Source organism: Cygnus olor, chromosome 2 (genome assembly GCF_009769625.2).
Source record: "Cygnus olor isolate bCygOlo1 chromosome 2, bCygOlo1.pri.v2, whole genome shotgun sequence".
Lineage (NCBI taxonomy): Eukaryota > Metazoa > Chordata > Aves > Anseriformes > Anatidae > Cygnus > Cygnus olor.
In genome coordinates this window covers 5,386,491-5,402,462 of record NC_049170.1, presented here as the reverse complement: position 1 = coordinate 5,402,462, position 15,972 = coordinate 5,386,491, and the positions used below count along the sequence as shown (strand labels likewise).

The window sequence follows — 15,972 nt, the reverse complement described above, 5'->3', positions numbered from 1 at the left end:
CCAGGCATTTTGAGCAGTATAATGAAAATAAAAATAAGCAGCAAAAGCACTCTTAAAAATTCCCAAATGAAATACCTGTAATAAAGTGATTGTATGAATTTCACGTTAAGCCTAATGTCATAGTACTCACATTACAGGACAAGCACTAACATTTACAATAATTTCAACTGGTTTCATTAGATAACCCAAAGACTGCCTGTCTCTCCTGATACCCTAGTCCAAGACATGCCCCAGATTTGCTTCGCACCCAAATGCACATCAATCACCACTCACATTAGCTGAGTATCTGCAGTGTTAGCAACATGATCTCTGAAAAGTGTTAGGAACAAACCTGTGACTGTAACATCATTGACCTGGCAATTGTCACAAACAATGGTGTATATCTGCTGTGAGACTTCTGGAGAAGAAGGGAAAAACACTACCTGAAAGAGAGAAGCAAAATAATAATGTTTGTAACTGATTTTTCTCCAGGAAGTCATAAACTTCAATTCATAAGTGTTCACTAAAGGACAGTTCTAATGGTTAATAATTAAATAATGTTACATTTACAAGAATGAAAATTAAGTAATCATACATTTACAAGGAACAGAGTCATATTCCCTTAACATAGCCCAGAAAGAAACAGGTACTTTCTGGGTAACTAAACCTACAGGAGTGTACTTGGCTGGTCACCACAAGCTGCCTTTGTAGTCACTGGAGTTGAGGGCAGTTCACAAGGTTAGTCATACAAACTGAACCCTCAGGATCAGATCTGTCCTCAGTCACTTCTTGAGCAACACCACTGCTGCCTGTAAAGCAGTGTGAGCAGGGTCAGATGCTGTGTGCCTTCCCCAAGCTCCATTTCAACAAAAATGATTCAGGGCCCAAACTGTACAACCTTTGGCTTCAGTAACGTGCACCATGGTTCTCCTGCCTGCTATCCATTACTGCCTGCAAGCCCAACCTGTGCTAAATCCAGCTCCTCTTTCTCTCCCACAAGTGGGTGGCCCTCCTGAAGTAACACAGCTGGGAAGAGAGAAGGAGAAAGAAACTCTTCTCCTTTACCCACACCTGCGTGACTCATTGATTTAGCAGCAGCCAGGAGTTACTGCAGAAAAAAAAAAAAACAGGTTGGAGGCTGGCTGTGCTCCCAGTATCATTCTTCCTCTCCCCATCGTGATGCTATGATAAAATGCAGCCCACATCAGAGAAAGCAGTGGTTGTAGCCAGTACTGCACACCTACTGCAGGATCTTTTTCAGTAAAGAGCAGAGCAAAAATAAGGATTTGTACCTGCTGCTCTACACTGAAATAATTTGTTTCCCAAAATGTGTCTTTCCAATAAAGCTCACAAAGGAAAAGTTTCTTGGAGTTGATGCCCCAGCTGGAGTGAAATAAGGACTATTGTCTTCTCAGATTTCTATTTTTTCTAACAGGATTCTTTGCATGGGGAAAATGTGACTGGTCTCTGCTAGGTAAGCAGAACTTGGAAGCTACAATGAAAGACCCCTCAGTAAGGCTCACAGCTGCAATTCTTCCAGAATCATTCCCCAAAAGGACTTGGAGCTTTTTTCTTCACACAAACTCAAATTTGCAGGGTCCAGCCAGGACATCCTAAACTGATGTTGTTTTGCTAACGTATTTGGTAAAATACAAATACTTTCTACAGCAGTAGTTACTAACCTCTACTGTTGTACTCTGCCCTGGAGCTAGCTCAAAAACAGCAGGATAGATCCCAAACGGATCTTGCGTCACAAAACCAACAGTGGCAACAGCCTAAGATTTAAAAAATAAAAATAAAAATAATTATTAAATTAAATCAATCAGCTTATTGGTTTACTGTCTTTGTAACACAGGGTTACCTGAAACAGGCAGTATACTACATTATCACTGTTCTACCCCTTCCCATAATTGTTTTATCACATCTCAAAAGTATGTGGCTTATTTATATGGCTTAGTTAGAAGAAGAGCTCTGTGCTTTATAATTACCTTGGTGAAAGCTGAAGGAGGGAAGGTGCTGTCTCCAGACATAAATCATCATGTCAGGTGCCCTAACATTCACCTTCACAGGAGAAACAGCTATGCCTGAGCACAGGAGCTGTGTCTGTTTCTGTATGCTTATGACTGAGTGGGATCTGAAATATTCCAGGAGGAACAACCTAGAACATAAGCTATTCCAATAGCTCTTCCTCCAACGCATAAGAGCAATCTACCAGTCGCATTTCATCTTTGTCTGTATCACTTATACCCTGTTCTGTGATGGCAGGCTAAAGAAAGAGCAGCACTGCAGTGGATTTCTAGGGTCTGCAGGTGCAGCAAGGTCAGTATGTGATAGCTTTGGCGGGGAAGGGGAGGAAACTAGCTCAAGAGTGCTAGAATTGATTTCATCTTCGCTTCCTTTCTGCGTAATAAAGACAACTCCTTCCACCGGTAAGCCAGAGCACATGCAGGAGGCACAGACAGCCAGGGAGACTGGACTGAGGGTAAATGTAAATCCCTGAGGGAATGGGCCAGTACAGATGCACCCAGCAAGGTCTCATGAATTGTGCGCTAATATACCACAATTACTTCAAAAACTCTTCACATCAAGGCATCTATACCATGTCCAGCGATCACTCACCCTGAAATTAGGAGGTGGCCAGGCTTTTTTCGGCATTATACAGAACTTCCCAGTGCTAAATCCCTCATTTCTGCACAAAATCACTGTTACTTTTATTCCTCCAACAAGGCAAGAACCACAGTCTATAACACGAGGCACTGCAATGAGCAACAAAGAAAATCAGCTACAAAGCCAGTGAAGGTTAGCAGCTGGCAAAGCCAGTTAGTGCTTAAAGAACTTTTTTTAAGACAACACTGCTGCAAATAAACATGCTAGGTCCTGTCATCCTAAAAGCCTTGAATTCTTTCCATTTGAATATTAAACTATGTGAGTTGCATATTTCTGCATTCATCTTACAGTTGAACGGTGCTTCCTACTTAAGAACTCCATTGAATGATGACAGTTAAGTAAGATGATTTTTCAAAACGATGAATTTTAAATGAAAGCAAGTTTGTGCAAAAGTAGTCCTGATTGCTACAGCTGAGGCTAAGTATTCGAGAGGTTAATTCTGCAGATATATTATATTCAATATATAATGAATGTAACATGAATTTATATTAATCAATAGCAGCAAATATTTATAACTAAATCATAATTCTTTAATATTGAAGATTAATATTTACAGTTAGTAGTTTAGTAATTGGTGAGATACAAACCTAGGAAAGTGGTTCCTGTTCATTCCTCTAATACAGTGAAAATAAAGAGCTCCATGCGTCATGCACAAATAGAGGAAAAATTTGACAAGATTACATTTTAATAGCTCACATATCTATTAGGAGTGAAAATGAGATAGGTATCAAAATGTAGAAAATGCACTGCCACATTTCTCCACGTTTGTTTTGTAACATAAAATTTGAGACAGTCAAATTAAAAAAAAAAAATCCATTTAACATAAGAGAAACTTAAGAATTGGATATTACTCACATGTTAGCACTGGAGCTGGTCTTTTTGCTTGGATCTGGATCAAAAGAGGTTCTGATACTTGAGTCTCCACTAATATATAATCTTCATAATCTGCTAGATATTCAGGAATAAATTGGACTACATACTGGCATGACATCCCAGGAGCAATCATTCCTCCCTTTCCTGGAAATTTTCCTTGGAAAAACAATGCAAGTAACTAAGAAATTAAAACCTCACAAAGTTGACATAGATTTTTATGATCATAACTCCCTCTGGAAAGGTGCCTGTAAACTCTCACCATGTATTGCTTTCGGTCAAGTTGATAAAAAACCACAAAGGGCCTGCCAGTGCAATCTATGTATCTGCCAATCTTTCACTGAAATCCAGAGATTTTTTTTGTCTGAAATATGTTTCTCATAACTACAGAAAACTACAAGAGAGAAAACTGGAGATGTTACCCAGTTTTCCTCTGCTACAAAACATGATTTACATGTGCACATCTAGCTTCTAAATATCCTCAAACCTTGACCTTCCTTGCTAGTTTGTTATTTCATGCCCTCTCCCCACGCTGATTTGAATGGACGCTAAGTCTGTTCCTAGCTGAATTCTGGGTAAAACTCAGTCTAGGTATTCCACAGATACATATCAGTCTGACATCAAACATTTTAATGTTAGTCTTCTTGAATTCCTCATTATGCCATTGGAATCTGGTTATGGTTTATGGTCGTGAATGGTTTGAAAAATGTAAAACAACTTTCAGTTTCAATGACCTTCAGTTTCTTTTACTGAGCAGGTTATTGTTGTGATCTGCTATCCAGAGCACTATGGGTACCAGAACAAAGCAAAAAGTCTCTGAAAAATATTAGTTCAAGCAGATAAATTAGATCTTTTAGGTGTTACCATCTTAAAGGCAGCAAAAAAAAAAAACAAAAAAAAACAAACCACTTACCTGGTCCAATGGCAAATGCTGAAGTAGAGGGAGGAATAAGTCTTACACGGTGACACGTTGAAGTGACGTTCTGTATCTCTACAGTCATCTTCATTTAAAAAGAAAATATAATAATACATTGTATTTATTACTACTTATTATAATGTTTGCAATTCCCTAGTGCTCTGCTAGTAGGTGATAATTTAACATCATGACAGGCCTAGAAATCAAAATCAGGAATACCAAAGTAGCTGAAACTGTTCATTCTTTTCAGTTTATGTAAAGTCTCAATGAAATACTAGCAAAAACAAGTAGATATTGAAAAGGGTCCCCTTTAGTTTTCACTGATTAGAGTGAATTAGTGGTATGTGTGAAAGAGTATCTTGAAGGAAACTAAAGGGTCATTAAATCAATATAAAGTAGAAACTCAGACTTCTGTTAAACTGTGGAAAGCCAAAAGACTGGGTGAAATCATGGCAGGATGTAATGTTTCCAGTGGCAAAATTAAATCCATGCAAAGAAATTCTCACCTCATAAACCTGGCCAACGTCATAATCAGAAAATAAAACAATAGGTGGATTGACATGAAACACAGGAACAAATGAGGTATCACTGAAAGAAAGGAGAAAAAAAAAAAAAAAGGAAGATTTTCTTACTGCCTGGTTCTTTACATACCGACAAAATGCCAAATTTCAAAGCATATCCTTTAGCAAAAAACAAAATGTCATACAGACATACTCAATTTCCTAAGAGGCCATACAGACATTTAGCTCAAAATACCTATGTGTAAATGCACAGTAATTCTATAGTGGAGCTCTTTGTGGGCTCTAGTTCAGAAGCAAAGAATTATATATACTGCTTACCCTTTATTAGCTTCTGCCATGATTTTTTCCATCTTTTCTTGAGAAATGACAAGGGATTTGCCTCCATGAAGAGTATTTGGTGGGAAAAAGCGAGGGTTCTTCAGATAGTTCTGTCTTTTCTCAAGTGTGGCAAGATAAGCACATTCTCTTTCTCTCTCTGCTTTACACTTACTGCCTTTCCAGGCCACCTCCTGTGAGGCATTAGATTTCTTTGAAAAACAGAGACCACGGTGCAAAATTAAACACTGCAACTTTGAGGGTGATGAAAAAGCTATCTGTACACGACTAACTGAAGCTAGACAGCATTGAAAATTCATATAAAATATTGTATTTTTCTTTTCTTAACAGACCAAAGAAAAATACCGGAGACAAATTAGTAATGCAATGAGGATTCAGCCTTTGTTATAGGATTAGCAACAGGCCCCACAGTTCTGACAGACTAAAATCAACGAATCTGTAAAACTTACCTTATTTGTCTTTTTGGTCTGGTGGCTAGAGTCTGGAGTTGAAGGTAGAGTTAATGTGGATAAAGACACATTTGACAGGCTACCAGATATTTTCTGGAGGTGTGCAATTCGTGTAGTCATTTGGTCCTGCAAGTCTGAAGAAATTCGCTGTTTAAAACTAAATGTCTCCTTGATGTAGCCAGGTTCTGGTTTCCCTGTAATTCAAAGAAAAATATAATTCTGTAACAGGAAAACATGAGTTAAAAGCATTTATTCTAAGCATAAGAACTTGTTTTAGTCTCATCAATGGTAAAAAACACACTTTAAATCCTCTAGAATTTCATTTATATTTATAGTTTATTTTGCAAAAATGAAGCAAAGTAATAACAAAACATTTATAAGTATTAGTTACACAAGCTATGTAGAAAGTTATATTACTGTCAGAAAGCTGTATTAATCTTATGAGTGTGACTTAGAATGTCCTGTTTGATTTACAAGAAGATCTATATGATGGACCTATGATAGCCAGAAACTCCCCATAAACAAGATGTACCATCCAGCCCCATGCCCTTATACTTGGGCAATGAAATTGCCACCTTAGAGGAAACTCCAAGATTTTAGATTTTTGGCTTTCCTTTGTATTACAATTGATAAACAATCTAAATCGTGGGATTTGTGATTAAATATTACTGTTCTAAAAAGTCTAAATTATTTTCTGCTGTAAAAGTTACCTTTTGGTGCTCTAGTAACAGGTAATTTATCAGTGATGTAATCATCAGGGCAGGTTAAATGATTTTTTCTAAGAAGTTCATTATCTACAATCCACCTAAAAGAGGACGCCACTACAACAGTAAAACAGAAAACCAAAGATAAGTGCAAAAGCTTAAGATACAATGATCTTGATCAACTCAAAGTTATGTTTTCTTTTTAACCCATCACAGTCAGGTAATATTTTTGGATAGATAAACTATCTGGTATTTTAATCCCAGGACGTGGACACGTATCTCCACAATTTTAAATTCAGTTCAAACTCAGCTATGCAGTCATCAGAGAAACATCTGATCTTTGTTAGTTGCTGTTACATAGCAAAGCGCGTATGTTTGTCATAAAGCTAGGTGGGAAAGCAATTAATAGCAAGTCTAATACCTTGAAAACGACTTGGTTGTTTTGTTTCTTTCAGTGTTAAGCAGATGTTACCATTCTTGAAGGTCTGCACAAAATCTATCAAAGTTGCTCTGTTGATGTAAAGCCAAACCAAAAGTTCACTGAATCTAGTGTCAGACCTACCAGTGATTCAGACCAACATTGTGTTAGTCTCCCAGTACTATAGGCACATACTGGGGAGAGACCCAGTACAGGGTTTCCTGAATTCTCACCTGGTGGTAATCCCATTTTGTGGAATTCTTCCCCAGCATCTGCCTTCAGCACATTTAGGGCCCTTTCTTCTTCAGCTCTTGCTCGAGCCTGGGCTTGAATGATGTTCTCTTCTACTCTATCAGCTTCTGTCAGTCGGCAATTATACTCTGCTACAAGCTGTCATAGGCAAGGATGAAATGACTGTAGTTTAAGCTGCCACAAATTATTAAATATCTCCTTACAGATAAATGGTTTCTATTTGCCTATGAGAGGTAAATAGAGAGCTTAATAAAACATCATTAATTTACATCAATAAATTGGCTTGCTAAAACACCGTTTCCATCATTTAACTTGTGCTGGGTGAGAAGCACTATCCAGCTATCCATATATCAACAAGAATGTGTGAAAGATGACGACACCCTCTCAGGAGGAGAGAAATGTCTCTTTTACCTTCTGTGGGACACTAGCTACTGCAACAGATTTTGCCTAAAAATGTAGGATTAAGTTTAAAGTGAATGCTCCCTCCTAATTATTAGGAAGGTCCCCAGTACATGCCAGCAGTGATAATTTACTTCTCCCTAGGTATTTTGGATCACTGCTCAGTGTGGTAAATGCTTTATAAGCACATCTCAGAAAGAAAGAACCAGCCTCAAAGAAGTTTTTAAAGAAAGAATAATAGTGGAAGCACAAGGACATACAAGATGAATACCAAGTAAAACTGAGAATCATTGGTTTCACAACACCTGTAGCCTATCATGTCACAAGGCTTAACCATTTGGCTTTTTTTTTTTTTTTGCTTGTTTTTATTAGAAAGGGCAGGATGCATTCAGCTAAAAATAGATGATTTCTCCAGCCTTCTCATTCTAGGATCCTTCCACTGTCAATGGAATACAGGTAAAATTACACCCTGTATCAAAGTAGGTACCTAAAATGGATCAGACAGACTGTGCTCCCTAAAGCTGCCTATTTCTCTCTTTTCTGAGGATATAGAGAGCCTTGGTTGATTAGTTTAGATGTAACATACAAGTAAGAGACATGCACTTTCAGGTGAAACAAATCTCAACCAAGCAGCCAGTGTCAGGAAATAGTATTCATATTTATTACTCGGACCACACTGTGTCCACTGATGCATCTATTTGCTTAGCATTCATATTTGCCTTCTTATTTTATGGAAGACCTAGAAATTAAGAAGTAACAATGAAACCCAAACAGAGCTCCAAACTTTGCCTTGCTTTTTATTTGTACCTTCTGTAGCTCCTCTGTGAAAGCCTCATGATAAACATCCTCTCCTCCTTGGGACTTGATCCAGTTTGCCACTATGTCTGCCCCTATAACATCTCCAGTGTACAGGTCCTTAAAGGTGCTGGCCAACAAGTGGGAGATGTCCTGAAGAAAGGAAACGAGGAGATTAACGCTCAAGGCCTGAGAAAGGAACAGAGAATATCCTGGGAGCGAGACGGGTTATGAAAGAGAACATGCTGCAGTGATTAAATAATTACGTAGGCCTGCAGAACCTCGTGTAGACACACACACACTTATTCCCTCATGGGCAGTGGAGCTTTAGGGATTTCATACTGCACCACCGAGCTCCAGTGCATGCGTTCAACCGACTGGGATTAAAGGAGGGAGGAGGAGAAGTGGTGAAAAATGCCTGAAGAAAGGGAGGGATGTAAGAAAGGGTTGTATGCCCCGTTACCTTACCTGTGAGCGGTTGGGGAAGCTGCACCCAGCCATGGTGCCGGGGTCCCTCTGGCTGTCCTCAGCCTCCGGCCACCTGTTGCCCAACGACCTGGCGGAGGGCAACGGCCAGGCCCAGCACACGGGGAGGAATGGAGCCCCAATACCAGGGGTTAACCGAGCCCCAGCTCTTCCCTCACCCCTCACACACCGCCATTCCTGCCGCCACAGCAGCTCTGTTTGTGTAAATTGTCACGGTAACAGGAGCGGCTGGTTGAGGGCAGCAGCCGGTGTCTCTGTGAGGCAAACTTACAGTCCTTCTGCCCTGACAGAATGGGTAGTTTCTGCCCTCTTTTAAAGCAACGGAGTGGTATACATTAATAACAATAACAACAACAACAAAAAATAGAAACAAAATGTTGATTTGAACCTTCTGAGCTGATATGAGCTTTTTGCATTGCCCCTCCACCATCAGCAGGCTGCGGTACAAATCCCGAGTTTCGCAGCCGAGGAAATGAGGCAAAGCCTTTCCTATTCCTAGAGCTTCCCCAGCCGCCCGAAGAGGCAGGCTTTGTCCCTGAGGCTGGGCTGTGAGGGGAGAAAAGCTGTGTAGTTCATTATCAACCCAAAAAACTATCAATCTTCCCTCTCGACCTGCTATAGCGCCGCGGCTGTGTATGCCGGTTGCTAACAACAGCTGCTGGAGTGGGTGATATTTTCCTTAGAAACCATCCTTGCATAGCTTTTTGTGTTTGTCTTGCCTGCTTTCTTTTATTTTTTTTTTCTTCTTTCTCCCTGCATCTTGCTGAGAGGGAAGGAGCCAGCTGGTGGGTCATGGGGCTTCTCCCTCACTATCCGGGTAGCTCCTGCTAAGGGGGTTTGCAGGGGTTGGACATGGAGAGAGTGATAGGCAGTATGCTTGTGTGTTACTGCCCTCTGATGGCACTCCACAGGAAATACCATCGGAAAAAATACAGTTTTCCAACCCTTCTTCTCCATGAGCAGATAAGCAAGAAGCATCGGCTGCAAGCCCCAAAATGGTGTTTGTAGGCATGGGACACATGGGTTTGTGACTACACGGTTAGTGTCACAAGCTGTAGTTCGTCACTTCAACACAATCTGCATTTCACAATTGGAATACGACATCAAATTAGACTCTGAGGAATCTTGTGTTTTTAGTTTCCCTGTGAAAACAGAAACTTTCCCAAGGGAAAGCTCAGCAAGTCTGCGATATCCTGTTCCAAAGGTTAAGGAAAGTCAGAAAAAATGTTGTCATCTGACAATGGTAAGACCAGGTACGTGTGTTTTCACATAGAAAGGTTCACATCTTTGTTTCTGGTGGCTGTGAAGGCACGTAGGTGTGTGCTTGCCTTTAAAGTAGGTTGGAGGATCCACATTTTGACATGTTTCCATAACAGAATTCCAAGTTTTCTTGTCATGTGCTATTACAATTAATTGTAACATCTGTTTGCTAGCTGGAATGTTAATAAAATCCAGCATTTTTTAAAGAATTCATTCCTAGCCTTGCAGAAAGCCTTAGAGCAGTGGCAGTAAAGCAGATGTTTTTGTTTAAAATAGTATATACATGTGCATGAAAATTGACTGTGGAAAAAGCTTTCTGTACTTTCATCTTTACTGTCTTTCAGTAAAATCGCCAAGCAGATCATCTCACTTTCGAAACTGGATGCTTTTTTCCAGCTGCAGTCCAGAAATACACCGTGGAATCTGGAAGTGAAGGTGAGATCTGTCTGCCCAGTAGTCAAATGCAAGATCAGAAGGGAGTTCCTACAGTCTGGTCCAGAGCTATACATAGTAGTTTCCTATATGATACTGGTGCATTTTTTATTAGATCTTTGTTTTTAAGCTGTCATCATTTATTCATATAACATTAAGAAATAAATGCCACTGTTCCTGTTGTAAAGTTCCTTAATTCACATATGTATTTACATTTCCATATGAAAACTTTAAAAATTAATAAAAATTTGCATTTATATCATTCTCTTTATCACCATTATAATATACTTAACTTCCAAAGGCTGAAGAGAGACTTGTGCTTGTAGGAAATGTTAAAAGCACAATCAAACAGAAACTTTAGGCTACATTTATAGATGTGACTTGTTCAAATATAAACAATTTCTCTGACTGCCATGCATGACTTCTACCAGACATGTTTATTTAGTGTTTTCCCTCTGTATCATGTAAGTTTGGATGTAATGTTAATGTTTTAGAAGACACTCCCGAGGGACCCATTTCATATCATAGAATCCTAGAATAGCTTGGGTTGGGAATTTAAAGATCATCTAACTCCAACCCCCCTGCCATAGGCAGGGATGCCACCCACTAGATCAGATTGGCCAAGGCCACATCCATCCTGGCCTTGAACACCTCCAGGGATGGGGCATCCACAGCTTCTCTGGGCAACCTGTTCCAGTGCCTTGCTACCCTTACAGTGAAGAATTTCCTCCTAATGTCTAGTCTAAATCTCTTTTAGTTTAAGACCATTCCTCTTTGTCCTAGTATTATCTCCCTGACTAAATAGTCCTTCTCCATCTTTTTTATAAGACTCCTTTAAGTACTGAAAGGTTGCGATGAGGTCTCCTTGGAGCCTTCTCTTCTCCAGACTGAACATCCCCAGCTCTGTCAGCCTTTCTATATAGCAGAGGTGCTCCAGCCCTCTGATCATCTTTGTAGCCCTCCTCTGGACTCACTCTAACAGCTCCACATCCTTCTTGTGCTGGGGGCACCAAACTTGGACACTGTACTCCAGGCGGGACCTCACGAGGGCAGAGTAGAGGAGGACAATCACCTCCCTCAACCTACTGGTCACACATCTTTTGATGCAGCCCAGGATGCAGTTGGCCTTCTGGGCTGCAAGTGCACGCTGCTGGCTCATGTTGAGACTTTTGTCCACCAGAAAACTTCTGGTTTATATGCTTCTGTATGCAGTGTGGAGCACAATGGCATTTCTCTAATAGGAAACTAGTCTGAAACTAAATTCTCCAGGTGTTCACCTCATGTGCTTATCAGCTAATGAGTGCTTAATCTACAGGGCCAGGCTAAAGTTAATCTTAAGTAAAACATCCGCAAACAGATATAGAGTGGATATCATCTCCTGAGCACCAACTTTTCTGCACTGTGATTCTGCCTCTTTTGCACCATACTTCTTTCTAAGGTAGACAGAGCCTAAGTCATAGATCTTCGAGGAACCATAAGTACTAGATTATTCCACCCTTAAAAGTAGTCTTGGTGTCTTGTCAGGATCATATTGCTTTTTTATATTTATTTTGTTCAAAGTCCCCAGGTGGTCCCCACATATTCTTGTTATTCCACCAGGACCCTTAAAAGTTCAACTGTTTGGATGTTTTCAGGATTTTCTGAAAACAAGACAAGTCATACAGGCTGCAGGTGGAATTTTTTAGATATGGGAAAGTACGAGAAATGATATTGCAGTACTATCTTTTGCACGGGAAGAATTGCCCCATTTTGCATACTGTCATCTGGGTAACAAAAAAAAATGATTTCCAATGATTTCTTTTCGTTTATTAAGGTCTCCTTGGGTTTGGGGCCTTTACGGAACAGTTCCTAAAGTACTCTGATGAATGATTCACTTTGACATTGCTGCCCTCCAGTGGTCTTGTTAAGGTTTCTATGTATCCAAGAAAGCCTTTAAAAATGCTGTACTTAATCTCTGTTCTGTACTGAGCAGGTAAAAATACTTCTGTCTCAATCTGGCATATTCGTATTGGGTAATTCTGTGTTTATTCTCTACACTGGCAAAACTATATATTACAGCTATATATTATCCCATAATTATTGCAGAGCCAAATGCCTCCAAACAGGTATCACTGGAATGCAGGTCTCCTTTGCATGTTACCATGCGTATCTTGAAGGTGAACTAAAACCAGCACCAACAGTCTGACTTTAAAAACCAAGTAAATCTTGCAGACGTGGAGGATGTAAAAATAACCTTTCAGTTTCAGGTGAAAAATGCCAAACCGCTCAGCTTCTGAAAGCTGGCTTCTTTCATTGCACTGCTTCCTTGTCCTGTCGAAGCTGGGTTTTTGTTTGTTTGTTTGTTCTTCTTCTGATGTCCTAGTTAGTTTAAAGACCATCCATTTCTTACAGGTCTTGCCTTGCTGGCCATACTTAGATCATCTGCAATTCTCTTTCAGGCAGTTTGAAATAACCTGCAACTGGCAGTTCCACCTGGATATTCTTTCCATAATTTTCTCCCGTAACATCTTGTGTGATGTTATTTTGTGGCTGTCTCCTGACGTGAGTCAGCCCTTTCACTTGCTTCCTGTTTACACCTTTCTCGACTTTGAGCTTTTCTCTGTTTCCCACACCTCTCCCATGTATCTACAAGTCTGTCCTTTACTAACACGTCTGTGGCTATTGCTATCCTTATGCCGGAATACTTACACTGTAATTTCACTCAAGCCACATGGGGTTTTACAAACCAGACACACCCAACATGTAGGAGAAGCATGTGGAAAATGCATACACAAAGGAGTCAGTCATTCCTTTCTGACAGTGTCTGGGCAGATACATCACTCTCTAATTAAGCTGGAAATGGGCTACGCCTCTATGCAGGGATCCAGCTGGAGTGTGCAGTGCTGGGGTGACACTGGACTCTCAAGCAGAGCAGAACAAGGGGCTCATATTCCACATTCACAGGTCCCTGGGCTCAGAGAGAATCACTTGACTACAGTGTGACCTTTTTTGTCACAAATTATTACATTTAAGCCCGAACAGTTTACCCAGTAATGTGTTTTGTTAAAATTAGTGGGCTTCATTCTGTGCCCCATGAATAGCTGGGGGTCCGTTGATTATTTGCAAAGAGTCTGTGAAAGCTAATAGATAAATTTACCACCCAAATTCTGGCTTCTGGTTCCAAATATGCCGTTGTTCCCCAAAGGAAGGTTCTTTTGTGTGGTCATTAAAAGGATCTTCTCATTGCTAGGATTGATCAATTAATCAATTTCTTGGCACATCATCTACATGGAGATGGACCAGAGTTGATCTGTCAGATCTTAAAGACTTTTCAGTTACAACAAGATTCAACTGATGCTTAGTAGCGTTCTTCCACCCTTCAGGAACATCACTAGGGATATGTCTGCACCCCATAACTACACTGCAGATTCTGGAATTGCACAGACATACATGGGCTAGCTTTGTGTGAGCCTCTTCTGTCCTGGAACTGATCTAGTACGGCATGGCAGAACTCCACAACAGCTAATTTACACTCCTGAGAATAACCCACTAGTTGACATTTATTAGTATGAAATGTGTTTCTTTCTTCCTTTGATTCCCTTCTGGGCTTGAGTTCCCTTTGAAGATTCTCCTTTCCTTCCTGAAAATCCTTTCCATCAGCCAGGATTTCTATAGATGCAAAGAAACCTTGGAAGAGGAGAACATTTATGTCTGTTCCATCTATTCTTCTCCCTACCCTTCGGAGCACCTGTGTGAGATCACAGCACTACTTTTTACCCCTTTGTGACTCATCTGGCCAGGCTCATTCAGTCAAGCCATGGCTCTTAGAAAACCATGGCTTGGGTGTGTCTCTTGCTGTCCCAGTGTCTTGATCTTTTACCAAGCTTTCCCTCCTTGTCTTGAAATTTTTTGCACAAGTAATTTGAAAACATTTGTCTTACCTTTACCTGGTAAGATTTTTCTTAGCCTCCTGCTAGCAAGCTTTCAGACACGATGCATCTGCAGATGTTCCTCTGCTTCTTTGGTTTGTGCATTGGGTGGATTAATTAAATAGAAAAATACAAATTATTCCTCCATGCCTGTCTGTACTCTAGACATCTGTAATTTGAGAATGTGCTGAGCAAGACCCTGCCCTGGTAAACAGTGGGATGAGGTCCACATGTTTGGAGCAGAAGATGGAAAAGACCCACCATACACCTCCAATACAGCACGGTGTAATTAGTATCTGCTGCCTAATTCAGAATTAAAAGAAACCCAAACACCCCTACAGTTAGGATTTTTCATCTGAATTTGTCCTTAGCTCTAGGTTCTGCTTTAATAAGAGTATAAGCAAAATGTTTTTGAAGTAGATGTAAATCCTGACAGGCTCAGATTCAAACAGCTCACATTTAGCATAAACTGTTGAATCCAGTGTTCCTTCTTGGTAGACACATTAGGGGCTAGAAGCAGGCACTCGAGAGCACCAGCAATGAAGCTTATAGGGATGTCAGGCCAGGTGAGAAGGAAATTTCTAAAGTGAAACTCAGGAGAAGTGCTTTTTAAATTTTACCATTGCATTGAGCTATTTTCACCTCCCTGAAACCTACTAATTTAGGCCAAACCTCAGACTGTATCTTTCCTGGCTTGTGGTGTTTTGGGGTGGTGAATGATGTAGGCTTAAATGCATTCATATGCCATTATCCTCAGGGACTCAGGCACACACAAATGACCCAGAAGGCCTGCTGGGTTAGGTCTGAACAAGAACATCATGTCTTAGTCTGAAGAGATCATCTCAAGGCAGCCGTTCACTTTGGGACAACCATTCACAATATGGGACCACCAGAGCCATCTCCAGAACCCTTACCAGGGTTGGATGGGAGGTAAGTAAATTGGTCATAGGCAACACAATGTCTCCTGCTGCAAAGAATTGGAGTGCAAGCAGAAGACATAGGCTATGCTGTTGGAGAGAGGTCAGTGACTGCTGTCTTCCATAGGAACAGCCTGACTGCTCAGGGCTGCTGCAATCTGGCCCTAGTGGTGGAAATGCAAAGGAAGAGGCTTGGATTTCTGGATTTTCTTGGATATTCTAGGAGCTAGTTATATGAGCTCTTAACATTTCAAGGCTTATTTCTAACATGGGATCTTCCTTACTGTTCTAGGCAAGGAAAGGTCCAAGGGAAGCTTTTACTTCTAGGACAGTGCTACCTACAATTGTCTACATTTAGGTGCCTGTCATGTAAGACGCACAAGGATAAATAATACACTTGCCAGGGAGTGGCAGACATTGACACAACATCTGTTGGGGATTGACAGCCTTCTGGAGCAGATGGGACATCCCACTGCACCCAAAATGACACTAAGACTTCAGTTTTTAGGCACCCAAATACTGCTTTTAAAATCATAAATTTCAAGGAGCACAGGAGCACCCTGACAGCATCAGTGACATGTTAACACCCAAAATATGGCCTGACCCTCAGTGCTACATTTTAGCATGCAATTAAAGTGCTAATTTTGACCTGAAAGCAACCAG

The 15,972-nt window shown here is 40.5% G+C and overlaps 1 protein-coding gene and 1 long non-coding RNA gene across 7 annotated transcripts in view; one reads left to right on the top strand and one right to left on the bottom strand.

Moving 5' to 3' along the window:
• Positions 1 to 9,536, bottom strand: part of DLEC1 (DLEC1 cilia and flagella associated protein) — a 39,369-nt gene extending 29,833 nt beyond the window's left edge. For 2 of the 4 annotated variants that reach the window (XR_005816971.1, XM_040548011.1), the window contains exons 1-12: positions 9,181 to 9,536; positions 8,319 to 8,459; positions 7,094 to 7,250; positions 6,449 to 6,559; positions 5,739 to 5,932; positions 5,272 to 5,480; positions 4,939 to 5,020; positions 4,430 to 4,517; positions 3,502 to 3,675; positions 2,599 to 2,735; positions 1,662 to 1,754; positions 332 to 422 (exon numbers count right to left, since the gene is read on the bottom strand). Coding sequence is in view for 3 of the 4 variants with exons in the window: in XM_040548011.1 (XP_040403945.1) it covers positions 332 to 422; positions 1,662 to 1,754; positions 2,599 to 2,735; positions 3,502 to 3,675; positions 4,430 to 4,517; positions 4,939 to 5,020; positions 5,272 to 5,480; positions 5,739 to 5,932; positions 6,449 to 6,559; positions 7,094 to 7,250; positions 8,319 to 8,459; positions 9,181 to 9,222 (1,519 nt within the window). In the remaining variant the exon portion in view is untranslated. Of the gene's footprint in view, positions 1 to 331; positions 423 to 1,661; positions 1,755 to 2,598; positions 2,736 to 3,501; positions 3,676 to 4,429; positions 4,518 to 4,938; positions 5,021 to 5,271; positions 5,481 to 5,738; positions 5,933 to 6,448; positions 6,560 to 7,093; positions 7,251 to 8,318; positions 8,460 to 8,774; positions 8,958 to 9,180 lie in introns of those variants that run through there. The other 2 variants (XM_040548013.1, XM_040548012.1) reach the window with 2 other exon arrangements.
• LOC121065290 lies at positions 7,919 to 15,520 on the top strand. 3 transcript variants are annotated; one of them, XR_005816974.1, is made up of 3 exons: positions 7,919 to 7,967; positions 10,397 to 10,487; positions 15,150 to 15,520. It is a non-coding gene; the product is annotated as an uncharacterized LOC121065290 (long non-coding RNA). The 3 variants fall into 3 exon arrangements; XR_005816973.1 differs by lacking the exon at positions 7,919 to 7,967 and adding an exon at positions 9,118 to 10,035; XR_005816972.1 differs by lacking the exon at positions 7,919 to 7,967 and adding an exon at positions 9,118 to 10,045.
• The last annotated feature ends 452 nt before the right edge of the window (positions 15,521 to 15,972 follow it).